General features: G+C 39.5%; 1 protein-coding gene across 1 annotated transcript in view; it reads left to right on the plus strand.

Annotated features, from left to right (window-relative positions):
• CNTN4 (contactin 4) overlaps positions 1–25,190 on the plus strand; it is a 566,343-nt gene that overhangs the window by 529,603 nt on the left and 11,550 nt on the right. Inside the window, exons 13-20 of the mRNA XM_042782091.1 lie at positions 4,663–4,780; positions 10,526–10,684; positions 14,218–14,367; positions 15,936–16,006; positions 17,032–17,266; positions 20,480–20,592; positions 21,140–21,326; positions 21,772–21,884. Of these exons, the coding sequence (XP_042638025.1) occupies positions 4,663–4,780; positions 10,526–10,684; positions 14,218–14,367; positions 15,936–16,006; positions 17,032–17,266; positions 20,480–20,592; positions 21,140–21,326; positions 21,772–21,884 (1,146 nt within the window). The remainder of the gene's footprint in view (positions 1–4,662; positions 4,781–10,525; positions 10,685–14,217; positions 14,368–15,935; positions 16,007–17,031; positions 17,267–20,479; positions 20,593–21,139; positions 21,327–21,771; positions 21,885–25,190) is intronic.

Genomic DNA, 25,190 nt, shown 5'->3' on the forward strand with positions numbered 1-25,190 from the left:
TTGTAGTCAATGTCATGAGACAAAAGTGTTTGTGAACTGCTGTATGGAAAGTGAATTTGCTCTGTAAACTTTCACCCAAATCACAATTTAAAAATAAATAGATGATAAATAAATTGGATCACATATTGTAAATAACCAGAGCACACTCTAAATCACAGTCACAAATGTCTGTTAATAGGTTATTTATGCTCTGCAATCTCTGAGCTACAAGTTTCTTATACACTTAAGCCTACAATAAATAAAATTAATTATTGAATTATTCGTAGAATGTAAACTTTTCCTTAAAACCAATATTACTTCTGCTTTCCCTGAACATATCTCCTTGCCAGGCATATATTTTTGTTTAAATCTGTATTAAAGTCAGAATCAACTTGATGGCACACAACAACAGCATACTCAAACTTTGAACATATGAAATATCTTAATGTGAAAAAGTATTAATGATGATGTTGGTGATAATTCCTTAAATATTTCAAAGTGCTTATATATCACATATCAAGCATATATATGTGTGTATATCTGAAAGCAGAAAATACCAGAAAGATGTCTACTTGTGTTTTTTGACTATGCATTGGCATTTGACTGTGTAGATCATACAAAGAATAGGAATTCCAGAACACTTGACTGTGCAGATGTGTAACCTGTACATAGATCAAGAGGCAGTCATTCAGACAGAACAAGGGGATGCTGCATAGATTAAAATTGAGAAAATGTGCATCCAGCTTGTATACTTTCACCTTCCTTATTAAATCTATTACTGGGCAAATAATCTAGAAGTTGGGTTATGTGAAGAAGAATGCAGCATCAAGATTGAAGGAAGGCTAAATAACAACCTGTGACATGCAGATGACATATGGGAAATGTCATCTTGCTGAAAGCAAAGAGGAATTGAAGTACTGACTGATGAAAAGCAAAGACTTCTGTAATTAAACCCCAACATAAAGACAAAAATCCTCACAACTGGCCCAGTAAGAAACATCATAATAAATGGAGAAAAGATTGAAGTTATCAAGCATTTCATTTTACTTAGATCCACAATCAACACCCATTGAAGCAGTAGTCAAGAAATCAAATGGCATTTTGCATTGGGCAATCTACAAAAGACCTTTAAAGTGTTAAAAAGCATAGATATCACTTTGAGGACTAAGATTTACCTGACCTAAACTGTGGTATTTTCAATCACCTCATATGCACGTGAAAGCTGTACAATGAATAAGGAAGACCAAGAATTGATGCATTTAAATTATGGTGTTGGTGAAGAATATTGAGTATACCACGGATTGCCAGAGAATAGACAGTTCCATCTTGAAAAACGTACAACCAGAGTACTCTTTAGAAGTGAGTATGGGAAGAACTTATCTCATATACTTTGGACATGCTATTAGGAAGGACTAGTCCCTGGAGAAGGATATCAAGCTTGTTAAATGAGGGTCAGTGAAAAAGAGGAAGACATTCAATGAGTTGACACAATGGCTGCAACAGTGGGCTCAAACATAGCAATGGTTGTGAGGATGGTGCAGGACCTGGCATTATTTTGTTGTATTATACATAAGGTCATGCATCGGAACCAAAACACACACGCAGATGTGTGTTGAGTCAAATGCTGGTGAGTCAGTTTCAACTGATAGTGAGTGACCCCATGTGACAGAACAGAACTGCCCCAGAGGGTTTTCTAGGCTGTAATCTTTCTAGGAGCAGATCACCAGGTCTTTCTCTTGTGGGGCCAAAAAGTGGTTCAAACTGCCAATCTCTCAGTTAGCAGGCAAGCGTATAACCCTTGCCACCATGGATATAATAGATTAGACAGACAGACAGATAGATATAGAGATTTTTATCCCTTAATCATCAATAGAAATGGGTGTGCAGTCATCACATTTTGCTGAGCAGTTATAAGATTAGAGCAGTTAATAGTAGAATATGGATGAGAAATTTTTGAAATTTACTTAAATTTTAAATAAAAGCTGTCAGGTAAAAAAAACACACAGCATTTCTTGAAATAAATTTAATATCTTTACCTTGATGCTTATCCATAAAGCCAGCTTAAATTTACCTCACACTTTGCAGTTTTCAGAAAAATTTCACACACATTTCTCTTCATTTCTCACAAACTCGCACAATAGGGAATGCATCCTTCTTTTATAAGTCAATAAACTAAGTCCCCGAGAATTTAAGAGACTTTCATACATAAAGCCACGCAGCAGGGATCAGCCCAAAACAACTAACTTCCAGAAACTTGATCACTCTCTTCTTTTGTCTTGCTTCTAATCCTATTTACTGTAATTGGTGGTTCCATTTCCTCCATTGTCCTTTGTAAATATAAATGTGATGTGTTGTACTGGAACAAAAGAAGGGCATCAAGTACACATTAATTTCAAATAAGGATAAGATCTTTCTGGATGGTAATATAGCTAAGAATACAAAATAGAACCAGACTGTGAGTTCAAATCCTGGCTCTGCCATTTAGTAGCTAAGTGAATTTAGACAACCCAGTCTTTGTGCTTAAATTTCTTCATTTGTAAAATGAACATAGCAAGAGTACCTACCTTATAGTTACTTACATTTATGAGTTTGGGAGCTCTGGTGGCATAGTGCTTAATGCATTTGACTGCTAACCAGAAGGCTGGTGGTTGAAACTCACCAGCCACTCCTCAGAAGAAAGACTGAGCAATCTACTTCTATAGTGATACCTCTGTGAAAACCCAAGGAGAGGTCACTATGCATCAGAATCAACTTGATGGCAGTGAGTTTGATTTTGGTTTTATTTATGAGTTAGTATAAGTAAAGCACTTGGAAGGTATCTGACTTATATGGCATACCATTAAGAATGAACTATTCGACTGGGATCTTAAAAGCTTGCAAGCTGCCAACAATGGGTCTCTCCTTGTCCAGAGCAAAGAAGAATGAAGAAAACCAAAGATTCATGGAAACAATCCATCCTAGTGACTGGTGCATGATCCAATCTGCAGCCTATATAACTATGAGACCAGAAGAACTAGATGGTACCCGGCTACCAGTGTCAACCACTTGGAAGGGGATCTATATAGGAGATCCTGGATAGAGAGGAAGAACATGTGGACAAAACTCAAAATCATTTGGAGAAAAAAAGGGGGGCACCAGATTTCCTGGTCTGATAGAGCCTGGTGGAACCACTGAGACTATGGTCCCTAGCTGCCCATCAGGTCTGGAATTGAACCCACACCTGTGGCTTCCAGCCAAGCAAAAGACAGGCATATGATATGAACATTTACCTGAGGTAGATACACTCCTTGGAGAGAACAATCATGGGAGAAAGAAGGGCTGCTCAGGCACAGGGAGACAGCTCAGGGGACAGGAGTGCATGGAGAGATGGACACAGGGAAGAGGTAACTATCAGGAGGAAGTGGTAGGGGAGCTGTTGCATTGTGGTAAATGGTAGTCGATGTCATGAGTCAAAGTATATGTGAAATGCTGTATGGAAAGTGAATTTGCTCTGTAAATTTTCACCCAAATCACAAACAAACAAACAAAAAAAAGAATGAGCTATTATTGTTGTTGGAAGGAATGGTAACATAAGGGTCTATGTTTCTAGTTTATAGTTTGGGATGAGAAAATTAGCAAAGAAGCAATATACCCTAAGACACCTTGTCATCAGTTGGGTGTTCATACACAAAAAAGTACAGCTCTCTGTATCATGCCCCTAGGGTGTTCTCTTGCTCAATATATGTTCTCTAATCTTTTGATTAGGAGCTCTGGTGGTGTAGTGCCTAAGGCACTTGACTGCTAACCAGAAGGCTGGCGGTTCAAACCCACCAGCCACTCCTCGGAAGGAAGGTTGGGCAATCTACTTCTGTAGTGTTACTGCCTCAGAAAACCAAAGAGGGGTCACTCTGTGTTGGGTCCAACTTGACAGCACATAACAACAACAATAACAACAATCTTTTGATTAGCAGGGCCATGAAGACAAATTCCAATATGTAGCAGTGTTCTTCCATTAAACTGCCATTTTTGTAATAGTGTGTGGAAGCATCTCCTCATATTTATTTAAAATACTATGCTGGTGAACAGTGCAGAAATATTTCTGAGCCACATAGACAACCATATTGGAATGTAATTAGTCCTATTCATCTGCTAATCAAACATGCATTTGGCATTTGGAAAACAAATTAGCACCATTCCACACTAGGTGATGCAAGATCTCCTTGGAGAGTCTGGTCTCTTAATTCTTTAATTCAAACCTGGGAGTTGTCAACATGCTGGTTCCAAGACAGAGTTATGTAGTAAAATGCAGATGGCACAAAAGGTGGTTTAGCTTCCCATTTCTAAATATAAAGTTCCAAAGTAATGGAATGTCAAAAAAGGTGACAGGCTGAGGGCATGTCTGAAGAAACACAGAGATTAGATCAAGAGCCACCTTACATAAGCTTAAGTGCTTCCAACATGGGTGGCAGACTGCTCGAGAGAAGTCAGACACCTGAGGTCTTGTCGAAGGCCTGTTCTGAAAATGTTGGTGTTCTTATCTCCCAAGCAGGCTCACATATTTTTAATAGGCCATGGCTTGCATCACTAATGTTTTCATCAGCCAGTATAAAATAAATCCATTAGTCACAGTGTCCTTCATGTGATAATGATATTTAGAGCTCATTAAAAAGTAATTGTAGCCACTTTCCCCTACTTTATCAGCAGGATTCAGCTGGTGATTTGATGATCCGAAACATCCAGCTGAAGCATGCTGGGAAATACGTCTGCCTGGTACAAACAAGTGTGGACAAGCTATCGGCTGCTGCAGACCTGATTGTTAGAGGTATTTAGAGTTTTGTTGTTTTCTCTCTCTTTTTTTTCCCTTGTCCTTCAAATATTTTTGTGATATCTACTCTAGCACAGAGTTCTAAAAACCTCAGTAGTTTAAAATTATGGGGAAAAGTCAGGTAGAAGCTGAACATGGTAAACAGTGGTGAACAGTAAACAGAAGTTTTTTTGTGCATCTCTTTCTCATAGGGGGTGTCAGAAATCACACTGAACAAATTCAGCTTCTTTCTACTAAAAATAACTCCTCTGAGTGAGTGCTCTGATCATTGCTGTTGGAGTTTATACGACCTTCTAGAATAACCTTAGATTAACAAAAACAAATGATTTGAAAAGGGATCAGACTGTGACTTTGATCCTTTGCTTTGACTAAACCAAATTACTGTTTTTGGCCACTGGTGTAACAGCAGCTTAAGTAAAATCATCATCAGAACTAAAGTTATAGTGCCGCCCAGTTCCTAGAGTATGGCTTCGGAGGGATGCCTCATGCCTGCTTAGGTTGTAGTAAAATAAGCTGGGAGTTGATGCAAAAGCTGACATTTGTGAGAGTCTCTACTTACCAACGTGGCCTAACTTGACCCTAACAGTTGTGCCCACCTGGCTGAGCCACACCAATGGACTGAATCCCAAGCCTAACCAAATCAATTTTTAATGAAACAATAAATGGACTTCTGAAAAACCCATTTTAGGAGATACCACCTCACCCCCACTAGAATGGCTATGATCAAATAAATAAATAATAGATGTTGAGAAGGAAGTGGAGAAATTGTAACCCTCTTCCATTGCTGGAAGGAGCTCTGGTGGTGTGATTAAGGCATTTGACTGCTAACCAAAAGGTCAGTGGTTCAAACCTATGAGCCATTCTGCAGAAGATGAGACAGTCTGCTTCTGTAAAGATTTATAGCCTTGGAAATCCAAAGGGAGTTGCTGTGAGTCAGAATTGACTCAGTGGCAGTGAGTTCGGTTTTGGTTCGGTTCCATTGCTGGAAGGAATGTAAAATGGTACAACCACTGTGGAGAATAGTTTGGCAGTTCTTCAAAAAGTTGAATATAGAACTACCATATGACCCAGCAATTCCATTCATAGTTATATACCCACAAGAACTGAAGGCAGGAACACAAATAGAAACCTGTATGCCAGTGTTCCTTGCAGCACTGTTCATAATAATTAAAAGGTAGACACAACCTAAGTGTCCATCAACAGAAGAATGAATAAACAGCATGTGATTCTTGGAGATGAAAACTCTCCCTTCCCAGGCTCAACAGTGATATATACACACAATGGAATACAACTTTAGCCATAAAGAAAATGAAGTCCTGATGCGTGCCACAACATGAATAAAGCTCAAAAATACTATGCTGAGTGAAATAAGCCGGTCACAATAAGATAAATGCTGCATGATCTCACTTACATGAAATAGATTAATATATAGAAACCAAAGATTATAGGTATTTGGGGGCAGAACTATTGCTTAGGGAAAACTGAGTTAATATTAATGCTGGTAGAATTATTTGGAAAAGGATTATAGTAATGGTTAGGCAACAATAAGAATGTAACCAATGCCACTGAATTATACATGTAGAAATTGTTGAATGGGCATGTTGTTGTTATTGTTATGTGCCGTCAAGTCAGACTCAACTCCTAGTGACCCCTCCTTGGGTTTCCGAGGCAGTATCACTATGGAAGTAGATTGCCCAACCTTCCTTCTGAGGAGTGGCTGATGGGTTTGAACCTCCAGCCTTCTGGTTGTTTTATTATATTTTAGTACAATAAAAAGGAGAAAAAAATATTTTAAAATGAAAATTATATTTGTTGTGGGGTTGTGTGCATATGAGAATCAAACTTATGCTCTGAGGTTTTCTAAAGTTAAAAGTGAAGCCAAACCAGAGCATCACAGTAATCTCTTGGCTAGTGTCTCCATCTGAATTCAAAGCTACTGGTGTTTAGGCACCTTTGACCAACTGGATAGGCCCAGGGCAGATATTTGAGTGCAGAAAGTAAAAACCCCGGATCTCAGAATTGGAAGGAGGGTGAATCAGAGTACATGGAGAACAAGATATTATTGGAAGCAGCAAAAGTGTTGCTATATCCTGCAGGCATACAGTAGGAGAAAAATGTGTGGGAGTTAGCAACCTAAACTAATTGTCAAGATAGAGTCATGAAAAAATAATAGCTTTTACATTGTGTCCGCTTTGATTTCTCCTTAAATTATCTACGAGCCTTTTCCAGTGATGGTGACGATAAGGACCAGGCAAGAGAACTGACTTTAAAAGTAGGTAGATTGCTCATAGAATAAGTTATGGAAACGTGTTTATTTCCATTTTAAAAATACACCCGAGCTGGTCTGCTCTCCTTTGGGAACAAAAGAATTCTGTTGCTGAGAATTTATCCTCTATTTAATTAGGATAATGTTCAGATCAGCAGTTTAAACACCAATAAATTAGACTAATAAATATTTAAATCAGTAATACTTGAAGTTCTTAAATGATATTGTATACTTCATTTCACAGAAAATAACATTAAATACCAAGAGGAATTTGCAAACGCAGTCTAAAAGAAAATGTAGTCTAATCAGCTAATAAAGCCAATAAATTAATATGCCATTTAAAGCCGTAATCTTACATTTTTATCTCCTCCAGCTCTGCCCTTGTAACTTTTCTGCATACCATAGAAAGGAAGCAGTAATACCTTCAACTGCCTTGTGAGAAATTTTATATTTGAAACTAGGATAGCTTTGGGTCTTAGCTCTGTTGTCACTGACAGCTGCTGTATTTAATCCACGGGACTTTAACAGCAGCTAGAAAAGTAAGGTGGGATGGGCCACCCTTCTGTGAGCAAAAAACAGAGACTTGGGTATTAAACTAATATTTTCCCTGCCATTTCCTATGACAAAAGCTGCTGCAAGCCTCTGCCCATGGTATCATGTTGTTCAGAGGATAAACATTTACACACTGTTATTTTGAAAGAGGTACCAACTTCCCCAAAATGAAGTTGGTAAACATTCTGTAAGGACATGTTTTCACACTGGTGGGGGTATGGCAGGAAGATAAAGAACAAACAAAACAATGAAGGCCCTATCTTGACTCCAGTGCCCAAACTCACACCACCCTTTCATTTCCTTCTTACTCAGTTGCCAACAGTGAGCTCAGATTCTTCCTATTGATTTAATTCCTTGGGGAGTTCAGAGAAGAACAATTTTCTATTTGTGACACTTCAATTTTAAAGGTCATCAATGAAGCATCCATAAAGAAAGGACAGGAATGCTAGGATGAGAAACCTGGAGAGAAAAAAAAAGAGTAGATTATATTGTGTTCTGGACTTTATCTGGTTAATAAGGGTGCCAAAGACCAAAGGTTACCTCAGTTCTATCTGGGTGGCATTAGACTGACATGCTGAAATGTCACCATGGAAAATTAATCAGTTTCAGCCTACAGATTGCCAGACATTCCATTCAGGAGTGGGAGGGAGAAGATAAATTTAGTCTCACCTGTGGGTCTATGAAAATGATTTTTAAAAAAAGAAAAAGAAATTTAGGGCATCACATAAAGGGTACAGGAGTGAATCCTGGAGCAAAGTCTTACTTCAGGAAATTGCCTGTAACTTTTCACCACTCTTGTAGGGATCTTTTTTTCCACACCCCTGTGACATGGCCCAGTAATATCTTGGCTGCATATTTGATTGCTATATTGGGGATTAGACAATCCCCCTAGGAACATCTCTTTATGCCTGTCATTTAGTCCCCCTCACAATCACCTTCTCTCTTTAGGTGGTGAATTGTGGCTTGTTAACTGCCTGGTAACAGCTTTGCACTTTACATGTTTGAAACTAGTCTAGCTCTGGCTCTGTTGATATTTTATGTTTGCCTGCCAACCATTTTCCTTCTCTCTATTCCTTTATAAGTATAAAGCCTTCCTTTAAATCTGATTTTCTCGCCTTTGATTACATGGGGAGAAACAATGAACATCAAGAGGATCAGTCAAAAACTGTAGGCATGACTTGCAGAAACTATAAATGAAGGTCTTTAGATTCCAGCCCAATTTTGAAATTACTCTGAAGAAGCACAAGAGTCAGGTGATGCTTGAGCACTGGCCCTTTTCACGGTTTCCCTCACACACAGGTGTGTCCTCGCATATGGTGCTGGGGGAGAGAGAAGGCTTCAGTAATTACAATGCAATGGGAATGTGCATAGCAACATGGCTCTCCCTAGCATTCTGAAGCCACTCCTGGCCAAATCCACATCCTCAGTGCTGGAAAGACTATCCCCAATGGACTGTAATCATCATGAATTTAGGAGCAATGTTCTGTCTTTTTTCACTACTATATCCCCAGATAAAGGGGGCATTGATAGTTCAGCGGTAGAATTCTTGCCTTACATGCAGGGAACTAGAGTTCAATTCCCAGCCAATGCATCTCATGTGCAGCCACCAACCATTTGTCAGTGGAGACTTGTGAGTTGCTGTGTTGCTGAACAAGTTTTAGCTGAGCTTCCAGGGTAAGAAGAACTAGGAAGAAAGCCTTGGCTTCTTCTGAAAATCTGTAATATATCATTTTGCTGAACATAGGTACCCATGAGTTAGGGCCAACTCAGGGGCAGCTAACAACAATAGCATCTGCAGACAACAGTGACTGATCCAGAGTAAAAACCAAAAAAAAAAAAAAAAAGACAGAAAACTCACTGCCATCAAGTCCACTCTGACTCATAGCGACCCCCTTTGGGTTTCTGAGGTGGTAAATCTTTACAGAAGTACACTGCCCAGTCTTCCTTCCACAGAGTGGCTGGTGGGTTTGAACCACCAACCTTCTGGTTAGCAGTCAATTGCCTTAGGCACTACGCCACCAGTTGTTAATTCAATTCTAAGTCATGGTGACACCACCTTGTTGCAGAGTAGCACTGTGCCCCATAGGATTTTCATGGCTGTGACCTTTCAGAAGCAGAACAGCAGACCTTTCTTCCAAGATGCCTCTGAGTGGGTTTGAACTTCCAACCTTTTGGTTAACAGCCCAGCACTTAAACATCTGAACCACTCAGGAACCCCTTGATCAATAGTGTTGTTATTGGATGCTATTAAGTCAATTCCAACTCATAGCAACCCTATAATACAGAGTAGAACTACCCCATAGGGTTCCCAAGGCTATCACCTTAATGGAAGCAAAGTGCCATATCTTTCTCCCATGGAGCAGCTGGAAGGTTACAACCACTGACTTTCAGTTAGCAGCCAAGCACTTAACCACTGAGCCACTAGGGCTCCTTTCAATCCACAATATTGTTGTTGTTGTTAGATGCCATCAAGTTGACACCAGCTCCCAGTGACCATATATACAACAGAACTAAGCGTTGCCCAGTCCTGTGCTACCCTCACAATCTTGCTACGTTTGAGCCCGAGCCCATTGTTGCAGCCATTCTGTCAATGCACAGTAGGAAACCATTAACAGATGAGGAATGAAGTAATGATTTGGGGCCCTTGTGGTATCCCAATATTCTCTCTTATCCTCTATAACAAATATTTTTTTGTTCAACTATTAGTTTTTCCCATTATACTGAGAGCCCCTAGAAGCAAGAAACACATCCCATTTACTTCTGCAGTTTCAGAGGCCAGTTAAGTGCTGGCACCAATAAAAGGATTTGACCAGTAAGTGACTGTGAGTGGATAAATAAATGATTAGATGGGCCAGTGCCTTGGATTACTTACTTGGACATTCGTTACATAATGCTCTAATTATGATGGGCTTGCCCTTTCCCAGGTCCTCCAGGTCCCCCAGAGGCTGTGACCATAGATGAAATCACAGACACAACTGCTCAACTCTCCTGGAGACCCGGGCCTGACAACCACAGCCCCATCACCATGTACGTCATTCAAGCCAGGACTCCGTTCTCCGTGGGCTGGCAAGCAGTCAACACAGGTACCCTCTTGGTGCTGGGGTCACTTCAGGGACTTTGAAATTCTGGATAATAGACAAGCATTGTGGTAGAAGCCAAGAGATATCCATGTTCTCATCCAGATGCAGCCACAAATGATACATGATGGCATTGTCCCCCAGACCTTAATCAGTTTCATGCCGCCTGCACTATCGTTTCTTTGATACATTTCTTTATATCAGCTCATGTTTTTGTGTTATTGAATTTATCCTAAGCAATAATATCTGTGAAATGACAGATCTGTTATGCTGGTTATATTTTTTACTTAACATGTTAAAAAGTATATTCATTATAAAAATAAAAGTCACCAATGTGTGTACTCCCAAAGTCCTCTTGTGTTCTACTAGTGGTATGCTTAGGAGCCCTGGTGGTGCCCTGGTTAAGTGCTTGGCTACTAACAAGGCTGGCAGTTCAAATCCACCAGCCACTCCATGAGAGAAAGATACTGCAGTCTACTTAGGTAAAGGTAACAGCCTTGGAAAGGCTATAGGCACTTCTATTGTGCCCTATACATTCATTATGAGTTGAAATCAACTTAGTGGCAACAGATTTGTGTTTGTTTGTTTGTTTGTTTTCCCAGTGATATGCTTTAGGAAGTAGTAGCCTAAGCTTGTTGGCAATCACAGTCTGTAAAATTTATGTACTGCTATCAAGAAACTAATGACTGAATAGAGCTTCTTGACTCACTGCTCATTTTTATAGATGAATAGATTTGGGCAAAAGGTGTGAGTTTTATTTCTATTAAAAAATACTTGAGTTCACTATACTGTCTCCACCTTTGCCAATGTGTCCAAATTGACTCATTGCATTATTTTTATTTTGGTTTCTTTTTGGAGAAATTGGGCAAACAACCAGTTACTGCAAGCAAAATATGTACTCCTCTAGTCTCCAATGATTGACTGTTGGCCTTGATGTTTGAAATAGAAATAAATGGAGTGATGGGTCCAGTTTTCTGTAGTTCAAATGAATCATGTTGATCTTAGCTACACCATTTTTTTTTCTTTAAGCTTTTCTAACCTCAAAAATGAGTTGCTGTGTTTCTAGCTGTGATCCCTCACTTTCTTCTGAGTCACAGGAATGTTTTCAGGAAGAAAGATGGGAGATATGAATTCTAGTCCTGACTCTGCCACCTTCTGTGGTCGTTAAGTTTGTGTGTCAACTTGGCTGGGCCTGGTTGAGTGGCTGGGCAGCTGAATGTAGTTATTCCCCACGGTGAGAATGGTAATTAGCTCCATGGTGGAATCTATTGGAGCAGCTGAGTAGCTGCTTTGGGTATGTGGTCTGCTTCCCGTATATAAGAAACAGCTTTGGGAATGGTCTCTAGCTTATGGTACTCTTGAACCCTGCATGTAGCTGTGTCATTGTTCAGCAGCCTGCCATGCCCTGCCAACCCTGGGACTTTCTATGGACTTGAATTAATGGCCTGCCATGTGGTTTGGTAGCATCGGGACTGTGCCTTTTTACTTGTCAACCTTGGGCTTGGCAGTCTCAGCAGACAGCAGCTGTCTGAGTGAAGGAAAGCCTCTAGCTTCACTGGGCCGGGAGAGGAGGTAGAGCTGAAGCCCAAGGCCAAGGAGCTTTTACCCAGCCCTTAGAGCCTGGCACTTTGAACTTGGACTTAAAGCCTCAAAATTGTAAGAAAATAAACTCCTGTCTGTTAAAGCCATGCCATTTGTGGTATATTCTTATTAGAGAGGCACTAGGTAACCAGAACAGCTTCAGAAAGTCTTTGCTAATTGGCAGATCTCTATACGTCTTCATTGTCCTCGTCTTTTAAATGGACATGATAAAAAAAATTATTTAATATCCAAATGAAAACTCATTTGAAAACATTTTTTAAAATAGGAAACACTTCTATTTCTTGGATTTTATCACTACACTGTGAATAGATGTTCTCTGGTGGTGTAGTGCCTATGCCATTTGACTGCCAACCAGAAGGCTGCTGGTTCATACCCACCAGCCACTCCTGGGAAGGAAGACTGGGCTATCTACTTACATAGAGATTCCCCCTCAGAAACCCCCCAAGAAGGGGTTGCTATGAGTCAGGATCCACTCAACAGCAGTGAGCTTGTTTGTTTGTTTGTTTTTTATAAAAACAACAATGATGAAGAAGCCAAGGGCATGGAAATATTAAGCAATATGCCCAAGGTCATTTAGCAACTAAGTGTGGATTCAGTACTATAATCCGAATTGTCTAATCTGCAACCAATCATGTGGATGGCACAGGACCAGGTTACATTTCATTATTGCACTGTGCATGAGGTGGCCATGTATCAAGGCCACCTCATGCACAGTGCAATAGTCAATGTATCAATGACAGTTGAGAACAAGAAATTTGACTCCAGGGCCCACATTCTTAACTTGTGGCAGGTAAGACAATGTTAGTGCTCTCAAGGAGTCAGGCAGCCATTGGAATCTAATCACACTGTATGATGTCCTCACCTTTGCCACCAAGCACCACCTCCCAGGAATCTTCTGAGTTCAATGGAAAATCTTCATGATAATCAGTTTGAAAATCCAAAAGTTATTCAACGAGCATGAAAGCATGCCAAGATCATCATGGCTTGTAGCATCAGGAAATGGATGATGTCCTCTTGTGAATAAGTTCTTCTCTAAATATTGGTGAATGAACATGCAAATTCTGCCTCTCTGTCTCTAATTTTTTGTGTTCTTCATGTGCCACCTTTTATTTTTGCAGATTCTTTCTTTAGATATGCTAATACAGTTCATAGTATATTATGGAATCATATCATTATAACTCTATACTTAAGATAAATTATAGAGTTTGAACTATAGAGTCAGACAGAACCCATTGCCATTACATTGATTCTAACTCATGGCAACCCCACCCATTTTAAAGTAGAAGTGCACAGAGGGTTTTTGATGGCTGCAATCTTATGGAAGTAGATCACCAGGACTTCCTTCCACAGCACCACTGGTTGGATTCAAACCACCAATTGTTTGAGCACAAATTGTGTGCACTACTCAGAGACCAGAGTTATTAGTTGTAGAGTTTGGGCTATGGAATCAGACAGAAGAAGATATAAATCCAGGCTTTGCCCTTCTCTGGCTATGTGAGCTCAAATGAGCCACTCAGCCTTTCTAAGGCATATTTTTCTCATCTGTAAAATGCAAATAATAATTTTACCTTATTCATAGGATAGTTACAAAAATTAAACAAGTGACTGGCACCACATCATAAATGCTGAGTAGTATGTTAGATGATAAAGAAGGTAACAGTAATGACTACAGTCAAGTAACTTTGGGCCTTGAAGAGTTTGTGTGCTTTACGGTATCATCTGCTGGTGTCTGATTTGAGTTTACTAGTTTAGCATACACAGTGCTGAGGTTACTCCTCTGTGATAGCTGTTTGTGCAGCTGCTATCACACCTCCTATAATGCCTTGAATACAGTAATGATGATGACAATGTATGGAAGTTCCTAACTTCCTAACATGGTCTCTGCATTTGTTTTCTTGGAATTCTGTGAAACATTCCCTCCTTTTGATGTCTTGCAGTCCCAGAACTCATTGATGGGAAGACGTTCACTGCGACTGTGGTGGGTTTGAACCCTTGGGTGGAATACGAATTCCGCACAGTTGCAGCCAATGTGATTGGGATTGGGGAGCCAAGCCGACCCTCAGAGAAACGGAGGACAGAAGAGGCCCGTGAGTAGCACCCAGGATACAGATTGTCTGTTCCAGAGGCTCCTGTTCTCTAGGAAGAGTTTTGAATTCTTCCTGCTCTTCAGCCCTAGTGAGGCTCTGTATTAGTACACTCTTTCTCTTGAATGATTAGAATGATTAGAAATCAGGCCTGTACAAGATCAGCATAATAAGCAGTGAAATTCAATGAGCTTAAGTTCTCATCCTTCATTGAATCCCATTGTGTGTAGAGAGACATACTGTGCTATGCTTAGTTCTCTTAAAACCCAATTCTTTCTTCATTCGTTCATTTGTCATCAAGATTATCCTAACAGGATTATTAATAAAAAAAGAAAATCCATACACAACACTGCAAGTGAAATCATCTCACAAAAATCACTAATGGTTGAGAATAAGTGTATCAGACATATTCACTAAGATTTTCTCAGACTATATACCATTCCCAGAAACTAAGGTTCAGAAAATCCTGTTAAGTCCTGCAAGATTTGTCAGAAATTTTGTGTGGTCCTCTGCATATACAGCTTGAACAAGCACATGGAGAGAGTAAGATAAACTCATTTGGGTCATTGGACTTCTACTTTTTCTCATGTGTTGTACATTCCTAGCTGGGGTCAGGCCCAACATCTGTTGAAGGAATAGCAAAGCCCCTAAGCAAATGGGAACCCTGACTCTACTCTTAGAAAAAAATCCACGTAGATCAACTTCATTAACCAAAAAGATACATACACACACAAACACGTGCACACACGCATACCCAATCTCCAGCTACATCACATAAAACCAGACATTTTAAAATTCTATCTGGAGTCTTTCATTTACATGATGGCTATATAATTAATATGCTTTCTCTCCCTACCCCCAAACCTATAATTTATTTAACTCCTCTCAATGATCCTGAGGAGGAAGCTAGCAAATTTCCCCTCTGTAATAGAGAAAACTGGGACTCAAAGAGGTTAAGAACAATGAGCCAGGCATCAATACTGTGCCCACCAATTCCTTCAACACCCAACTCAAAACTCACCTTCCTTCCAGAAGCCAGCAGTCCAACCTGACTTCGAACAGCCTGCTACTTCAGAACGCACTGCACTTCTCCCTTCTGTCTGTACTATACTGTTGTTCACTTGTCTGTGTTACTCTGTAATTGTTCTGCATGTGCTCTCTTGCACTCTAACTGGATTGTAAGGTCTGCGTGGGCATAGTTTGTATTGTTTTTCTTTTGTGTACCACTACATGGTTAATAAATGCCTAATGAAGCATTAGAACCAGAACTTCACTCCTTTCCTCATCCCACTGAACCCCTTGGCCTCTAGGGACGGAGCTGAATAATGGGCCAGACGTGTCAGATAATGCAAGAACCTTGTCAAATGGGAAACAGGTAATTAAGAGCCTATTTCCTTGGCACATTTCACTTTCTAGAGCTGATGTGGTATGACCTTGATGACTATTTACCGCTCTCAAAAGGAAAAGGTCTGTGCATCAGAGTTTAAAGTGAGTTACCCCAACCAGGCAACCTTCCTGGCCCTTATTTACTTTTGCTGCCTGACATAACTTGTTTTTTGTCTCCTGCACAGTCCCTGAAGTCACCCCAGCTAACGTCAGTGGTGGTGGAGGCAGCAAATCTGAGCTGGTTATAACCTGGGAGGTAAATGAATCAGAGAACAAAAGGAACATACATTAGTCTAGGTGGTTTCATTATTTTCCTCCATGTCCAACATAGCCAGGAAGTTTCCTCCTCTGTTTCTAACAGCCAAAACCTGTCTGAGTACACACAGTCCCTCTCACATAGATAATGGCTGGCAGGAAAAGATAGTGCTTGCCAATCAATTGTGGAGGCAAGTTTTAATTTGATTCATCACAGAGAAAACAGTCATGAAAGGGAAGACAACATAAGTAAAAAAATATATATTAAAGAAGTCTGGTTCAGAGAAAACCAGTTTTTCTTTTCTTTGTGAATTGCTGTGTGGCCATTTGATTTAAAACATGTGCAGCCATAGAATCAGTGTACCAGTGAGATTACCTGGCAGCCAGCTTTGCTGCCGGAGCTCTCTGTTATAAGGGATTTTTAAACAACCTAGAGGAAGGCTAGTCACCAATTTATTAAAAATTGATTTCGGGAGAGGGGGTAGAAGTTTTATAAAGGATTCTTGGTGTTTTTGAAGGATTCTATACAACACCCCAGAAATTAAATTCTTTCATTTACCCAAAGCCCCAGCAAAGAAAGAAATCACTCTCCCTCCAACTGGCTCTTCAGCTCAGAGAAGGAAGGTCGTCCTTCTTCCATGGGATCTTCTATTTGTTTGTGCTAGAGGAAGAGTAGAGATAGCCATGGGGGAGTACAGATAGAAATGTTGGTTTCTAGACTGACTGTCCAGTTTCTTTCATAGTCATTTCCAAGTTCAGAGCTGGGTCTGCCCCATCCAGGAGCCAGGTTCTGCGCTACAGATTTTAATGTTCATGACCCTGTCAGCTATCCAATATCTCATAAATATCTAAAGTAGAGTGATGAGAAGCTACACAATTTTAAAAACTCTCGGCAAAACCAAAAATTAGATAGCTGTGGAAAGACGTAGACAAGAATGTTCGGGGCGGGGGATTGTGAAATAAAATAATTTAAGCATTTGAATCAAACTACTGTGATTTCTGAAGACCACCTCCTCTCTTTATCAGACGGTCCCTGAGGAATTACAGAATGGTGGAGGCTTTGGTTATGTGGTAGCCTTCCGGCCCTATGGCAAAAAGAGCTGGATGAAGACAGTGATGGCCTCGGCCGATGCCTCCAGATACGTGTTCAGGAATGAGAGCCTCTCCCCCTTCTCTCCCTTTGAGGTTAAAGTGGGTGTCTTCAACAATAAAGGAGAAGGCTTATTTAGTCCCATTACAACAGTGTATTCTGCAGAAGAAGGTATGGTTTGTGTTATTTAGACATATGATTTTTTTTTTCAATTCTGAGATGCTGTTGATTTTAGAATGCACAATCAATTTAACATTGGACAATATATTGAAAGCATAATCTGCTTTGAAAATAATATAATGTAAAAAAAATTGGTTTGTTATCCACTACCAACTTCTTGGAAGAATAACATCTCTTCTGAATATGAAAACAAATGGCTATCTAGATGAATTCCATTGCTAGGGATCAAAATTACAAGTACTATATAAGATCTAATATCTATGACTGTACTATCATTACTTTAAAAAGAATTATACTTACATTTTATTTTTTTCCTTGAAGTGAATATCAAAATATAATTTTCATTTCCTCTTACTCTCTTATTTTCATAAACTATATTGTACTTATAATTGCTCTAACTTATTAAGAGTCAGCAAGTGCTCTAACTTATTAAGAAGCAGCAAGTTTGCACTCATTGTCAGCTGTACTGTCATTACGTTCGACAATTCTCGTGCATTACCACCTCTACTCTACCCTTGCTCTCAGAACAGTTCTCACATGGTCTTCTTTGCCACTGGAGTTCAACTTTGTTATTTAAAATGCAATATTCAGAATGAGACTATGTTAAAATATCTCTAAGTTGAATCAGTGATTTGGAGTAAATGAAGATGCAATAAATTCTTCTCCACAAATAGAGAAATCCACCCTTAGGTTATGTGGCCCTCCAAGATCTAACCCCTACCACTCTGTCCATCCCAAACTCCTGCTGCTCTTCCCTCTATACTCCGTGCTCCAATTTTGCCTTAAAAAAAAAAACAAAAAACTCCATCTGTCAGTTCCAACTCATAGTGACCCCCATAGGTTTTCCAAGGCTGTAAATCTTTACAGAACAGACTGTCTCATCTTTCTCCCACAGAGTGGCTAGTGAGTTTGAACTGCTAAACTTCTGGTTAGCGGCCAAATGCTTAAACCACTACACCACCAGAGCTCCTTAACCTTACCTCAAAGATTTGCAATTATTCAAACAAGTTTCAGGCCCATGCACATGCTTCAAATTTTCTTACCCACTGTCTTAGTTCTCTAGTGACACTGTGATAGAAATACCACAAGTGGATGGCTTTAACAAAGAGAAATTTATTCTCTGTTTGGGAGGCTAAAAGTCCCTGAGTTCAGAGTGTCAGCTCTATGGAAAGACTAGACTGGAAGTCTAAGTTCAAAGTGCCAGCTCTAGAGTGGAGGCCCCTCAACCTTGGGCTTCAGCTCTGCCTTCCAGGCCCACTGGAGCAAGCTGGAGGCTTCTCCTGACTCACACAGCTGTGGGGCCATAAATTTGTTCAAACTCAAGTATAGCAGCCTGCCTACTGTGCTGAGGCTGACAAATCTGCGATCAGCAGATTGTTGGCCCACAGGCTACGAAGGCATCAATTCCAAGATGGGCAGGCAACACAGCAGGCCACCAGTGCAAGTCTAGGAACTAGAGATAATAATGAGCCCGATGCAGGATTCTTTTTGATTTCCATATATACTAGAAGGAGACCACACCCCAAAAGCAACTCCCCTTCAACTGATTAACTACTCATTGCAGATTCTACCATGGAGGTGATTAGGCTACATCCAATCGCATCATGGGAAATAACTACATCACAACTGCTAAGCCACTCAAAATCACAGCCCAGGCACATTGACACACAACCTTAACTACCACACCTACCTTGTGAATTCACAGCGTAAAGTTAAACAACCAAGGCCATCTCTGAATTTCCAGGCCTTATAGTAGAGAAAGTATTTCTTTCTCATGGAGTATCTGAAACAGTCTTCTATTATAATTCTCATCCCAATGTACTATACATTTTGAATTTTACTTTTACGTCCTCACTAGGGTGTGTTTTTTGAGAGTAGGTCATTTGTTTTTCACCTTTGTGTCACCATTGTCTAACTGTGTGTGACACACAGACTCTTCATAAATGCTGCATTAATTAACACAGAAATAGAATCATATATTGTCATGTACAGATAAGATCTTACAGGTCTTCTTGTTCAATGTTTCCTGGTGCATGATGTGTATTCCAGAGGGAGTATACAAGTTGATTGTAAATGATACCAAATGAACTATTTAAAATATTTAATAGGTATGTATTGATCCTAACCGCATTTGAAAAATACAGCTATTATATCAAAGCCAAGATATCATAAATATTATTGCTTAAGACATGGATAAACTAAGCTGTTCTTAAGACTATTGAAAGGAAAACATTAATAAATAGGACAAAGCAGAAATCAAAAATAAGTGAAATTTGAGAAATACTTTTGGTCCAGCCAATTTTTTTTTTACTACTGTGGATAGATATTAAGACCCAGAAAGTATAAGTGACTTGTCCAAGATCATACAGCTTATGGTGTAAAACTCAACTGTCACCCAGCTCTCCAGAATCTTAGTCAAGTCAGTTGACTGTCCTTTCTCATTCTTCCCTCATTCTCATAACCCAGTGACTAGGACTGACTATATAGCCTATGACAAATGCTAATTAAGACAAATATACATTAAGGAAAATGCTGGCTATGAAAACTTGGTGCTTAAACTTAAGTAACCTTGGGCTGTTAAAAAGTAAACTGTTGTTGTTGTTGTTATGTGCCGTCAAGTCAAACCTGACTCATAGCGACCCCTCCTTGGGTTTCCGAGGCAGTATCACTACGGAAGTAGAATTGCCCAACCTTCCTTCCGCGGAGTGGCTGGTGGGTTTGAACCTCCAGCCGTCTGGTTAGCAGGCAAGTGTCTTAGCCATTATGCTACCAGAGCTCCCAAAAAGTAAACTAGCTATGGTTAAGTCATTCCAACTTATGGTGCCTTTATGTGTGTCAGAATAGAACCATGTTCCATATGGCTTCAAATGGCTGATTTTTCAGAAGTAGATCAGTAGACTTTCCTTCTGAGGTGCCTCTGGGTGAATTAGAACCTACAACTTTTTGTCAACAGCCAAGTACATTAACCATTTGCATTCCCCAAGGACTCTCCTCCCAAAGACCTTGGACAAGTCTCTTTCTCACTGCCTACCCCACCTCAACCTATTAAGCCTTGTTGCTCTATAAAATGAGTATTTCATTCACAGTCATTAAAGGCAATTCTATAACCACAGATTTTTTTGTACCTTATGATGTCACTATCTAGAAACCAACTGTGATACAGCTGATACATGGAATAATAACATTTTCCATATTCATCTTCAGAACCCACCAAACCACCACTCAGCATCTTTGCCAGAAGCCTTTCTGCAACAGACATCGAAGTTTTCTGGTCCTCACCCCTGGAAAAGAATATAGGACGGATACAAGGTTACGAAGTAAGCAAGAGATATATATCTTGGGTCTAGAAAAGAGTCCATACTCCTCAATAAGGCCACCCAGGGACACCCTGTTTGAGAAAAAGACCCAAATTCCCATTTAGAGGCATTTGTTTCAGAGTCTTGACTTATAATTAAGTGCTAATGAAAGCACTGGATGTTCAGCAGCAAGTCTATCCTTTTTCTGTGCTATGTTCCAAAGATACTTTTGATTCAAAATATATGCATCTCATTTCAAATCAGCTTTGACTTCTGATTTACCTGGGATCACTTGGGCTCAAAGCAAATATGGGGTAAAGGGGAAACTAAGTGGCAATGGTTGTGCTAATTTGTCATCTCACTACGAAGATAGGAACCAAAAGAGGGGTTTTCATACTGTGGGTATTTCTCAGCACATAAAGAGCTCTTAGGTTTAGAAGTGTGACTTATGAATTGCTGTAGAAAATTAACTCCATCGTAAGAATCCTGTATAAATACTTCCTCACTGATGGTGTGGGAATATCCCCAATTGGTATGAATCCCAAGGTCTTCTTTTTTATTTTCTCAGGTTAAATATTGGAGACATGATGATAAGGAAGAAAATGCTAGAAAAATACGAACAATTGGAAATCATACATCGACAAAAATCACCAACTTAAAAGGCAGCGCGCTGTACCATTTAGCTGTTAAAGCATACAATTCTGCCGGGACTGGCCCCTCCAGCGCAACAGTCAATGTGACAACCAGAAAGCCACGTGAGGACAAATGTGCTTAGAAATATTTTCAGGATTCATCAAGCATATCCCAAGTTCATTCCACATCCTTACCTCCCAATGATTACTTGCATACTAATTGATATAATAATTTGGATTCACATTTACCTTAGCATTTTAACCAAACCTTTCTGAATACCATGCGGAATTCATTGCTCCAGAGGAGAGAAAGATAAATGTTTTTTTCCTCACTAAGAAGGGCTACTTCTCTCAGCTATAAATGTTAGGCGACCAACTGAATCTTTTTCCATTTGCAGTGCTGTATCTCGTCAGATTTTAGTGACCTTGAAGACACATATTAGTGCAATAGCCCATTAAATTGCCTCCACTCTCGAATTCTCGTAAGGAGATATTCCTCAGAATCCATTTAGACTTAATAATCTGTGACTTCGTATATCTTAATTTTTTTTTTTTTTTTTTTATATAGCACCAAGTCAACCCCCTGGAAACATCATATGGAATTCGTCAGACTCCAAAATTATCCTGAATTGGGATCAAGTGAAGGCCCTGGATAATGAGTCAGAAGTAAAAGGATATAAAGTGGGTAATTTCTTTTTTTGCAAAGGCACCTGACCTTGCTGTTAGTGGGGACAGTTTCTTTTCATGAATCACACCAACCAGGTTCTATCTTCCTTGGTGAGGTTCTCCAGCCCCTTTAGGAGTCTCTGCCCTAAAGGCTTTGGGTCTGAGTTTTATAAATGGTACAGGACAAATAGCCAGGATTTAGACAGTCACCTAAATTTTAGGCTTAGGTAGGTTCCATCAAGAATGGTTAAAGACCTTGTGGTTAGGTCTCCAAAAAAGAAAAAAAAAAAATCATGAAGAACCACATTTTTAACACTTATATTACACCTTTCATTTATTCTAGTTTTGATGGTATTTTTAAATCAACAATAGTGACTTCTGAATATTACTAATGGTTGTTTTTGTTCATATGTTTCTGTAATAAGGGAGATTTACAAGGAGAAAAAGAAGCAAGACTTTTTCAGTAAATGTATTTGCCTGATCCCATAAATGTTAAACTAGTCTTTAAGGAACTAGAAAAGAATATGTATGTATGTAGTCTTGGTGCCACAATCAAAAGAGATTATAAACATTTTGACAAGTTTTTCAGTTATCTATTTCTGCCTAAGAAATTATCCTAAAACTAGTGGGCTAAAACAATTTATTTTGCATGATTCTACAAACTAGGTTGGGCCAAAATGGGTACTTTTCTAGGGCTAGAATGACCCAATTGGTTCTTCACACATGTCTGACTTCTCACCTAGGATAGTTGGTAAAACTTAAAGCTAGCCAGATACCACTCTTTCTACAGGGTTCTCCATATTGATAGCTTGGGCTTCCTCACAGCATGGTAATCTCAGGGTAGTCTGATTTCTTACAAGTTGCTGGCTTCCAAGAGCTACCAGTTCTTACAAAGGCAATGGATGGAACTGGCTACTGTAAGGTCAGCCCAGATTCAAAGGGTAGGGAAATAAATTCCATCTCTTAATGTGAGGAATGGCATGCTTGTACAAGGAGGGAAGGACTTGGTGGCAGCCATATTTGTAGACTATACCATGCATTGAGAAGGGTGTGACTAGGAAGCTGACTCAAAACATCTGTGAGGAATGAATGGGAAAACAGAATATTTAGCAGGAGGAAAAATAAGACTCTCGAAAACATGATAACTACTTACAAATATCTAAAGGGCTGTTATAAGGAAGCAAGATTAGAATTGTTCCTCGAGTTTCCAAGTAATAAAAACAAGGAGTAAAAGCTTCGTGGAGATAAGTTTTGGCTCAGTTTTACTTTCTGGTAGCCAAAGCTCCTCAAAAATGGACTTAATTTCAAAAAAAGTTGGAGATTTCATTCAGTGCAATGTTAGAAAAGGAAACATTGAGTGGAAAATTAAACTCTGTGCAATTTTGAATCTGTTTAATATTCCTTAATTTTTAAATTTTGGCAACTCATTCCATTTTGTTTTACTTTGTTTTAAATTTCATTGTTGTGAAATATATATAATGAAAGCAATTTCCATTCTAACCAGTTTTAAATGTATAATTCACTGACAGTAATTACATTCACCATGTTGAACAACCATCACCACTAACCATCTTTAAAAATCTCCCATCACCCCAAACAGACACTCACTGTCCCTCAAGCAACAAACCCCATTCCCCATCCCCCATGCCCCAGCAACCGGTAAACTGTTGTCTGTGTGCGTTTGCCTATACTAGGTATTTCACGTAAGTGGGATCATAAAATATCTGTCCTTTTGTATGTGACTTACTCAGTAAAATGTTTTCAATGTTCATCCATGGTGTAGCATGTGTCAGAACTTCATTTCTCTTTATGGTGAATAATATTCCATTGTATGTATATTACTAGTATATTTATTTATCCATTCATCTGTTGAGAGACACTTGATTTGTTTCTACCTTTTGACTATTTTAAGTAGTGCTGAATAAAAATTGGTGCATAAGGATCTTGTAAGGAGCTCTGGTAGCATAGTGCCTAAGCCATTTGACTGCTAACCAGAAGGCTGGTGGTTCAAACCCTCCAGCCACTCCTCGGAAAGAAGGCTGGGCAATCTACTTCCGTCGTGATGTTGTTGTTGTCACGTGCCATCGAGTCAGACCCGACTCATAGCGACCCCTCCTTGAGTTTCTGAGGCAGTATCATTAGTGATTTAATAACAACAACAACAAAGGATCTTGTAGTCCCTGCTTTCAAGTCTCTTGGTTATCTGTCTAGGAGTAGAATTGTTGGGTCATATGATAATTCTGTATTTAACTTTTGGAAAACTGCCGAACTATTTTCCATAGTAGCTGTACCATTTTACATTCCCATCAGCAGTGCACAAATATTCCAATTTCTTTTTCTGTTTTTGAACACCATTTGAGTCAATGCAATGTAGGCCACATGAAATTGGTCTACAGGCTGAATTAAGCATGCAGACTACCAGTTTGTGATATTTCTTGTACAGTGATGTTGAGAGTCATGGATAAGCAGTGTTTATAGGTACTGTTTAAAAAGCAGAGATCAATGGAAAGAAGTTGGTTTATCCAGAGCTGGCATTGGGAATTTGACAGAATAGATACAGCATTGGGTAATATGATTAGAGAGGGACTCAGAAGACCCACCAGGCCATTGGCTATTTTGCCTTCACCCACGTGGTACAATGATTTGTATTCCACCAGTCAAGAAACCACTGGGAAACACTGACTAAGAAATAAGCTGCAGATTTTCACTGGTACTCTTTTCAAAGGCAGCCTCTTCCAGAAAGGTTGTACAATATGTAGCACAAAGAGCTATGAACCCATTTCGATCCTCTATTGGCTATGTGACTAAACTCTCTGAAACTCCATTTTCTCTTTTAATAAGTGAGAAATTTCTAGTCTTTTCCTTTTCCTTTGACCCTTTGCACCTCTCCTTCTCCCTACTACTTCCACCCTGTACTTCCACAACTGTAACCAGCCACTTAGCCATCTTTCGGGTCTGAGCTTAAAAGCCTTCCCTGATTGCCAACACTCCCTCTATTTACCAGGATATTTAAAGTTCTTTCCATCCTCTTTGTTGTTGTTATTATGTGCCTTCCAGTCGGAGCAACTCATAGTGACCCCTTCTCGGGTTTCCAAGGCTGTATCACTACAGAAGTAGATTTCATCCTCTTGGGTGACTGTAATTAGCTGATGATTTGTAAATCCCCAGGATATGAGCTTCAAGAGGACAGTACCTGAATTGCCACCATCATTTCTCAAGCTAAGGATATACTTAGTATAGCTATACTAGAATGGCACTCTCATTTCTTGTATGCTTAAGTATGAAATAGTTAATCTGACCCATTTTATCCCCAGCAAGAGA

The sequence above is a fragment of the Orycteropus afer genome, unplaced genomic scaffold (assembly GCF_000298275.1).
Source record: "Orycteropus afer afer isolate SDZICR_OR568_19922 unplaced genomic scaffold, OryAfe1.0 scaffold00241, whole genome shotgun sequence".
In the NCBI taxonomy this organism is placed as follows: Eukaryota; Metazoa; Chordata; class Mammalia; order Tubulidentata; family Orycteropodidae; genus Orycteropus; species Orycteropus afer.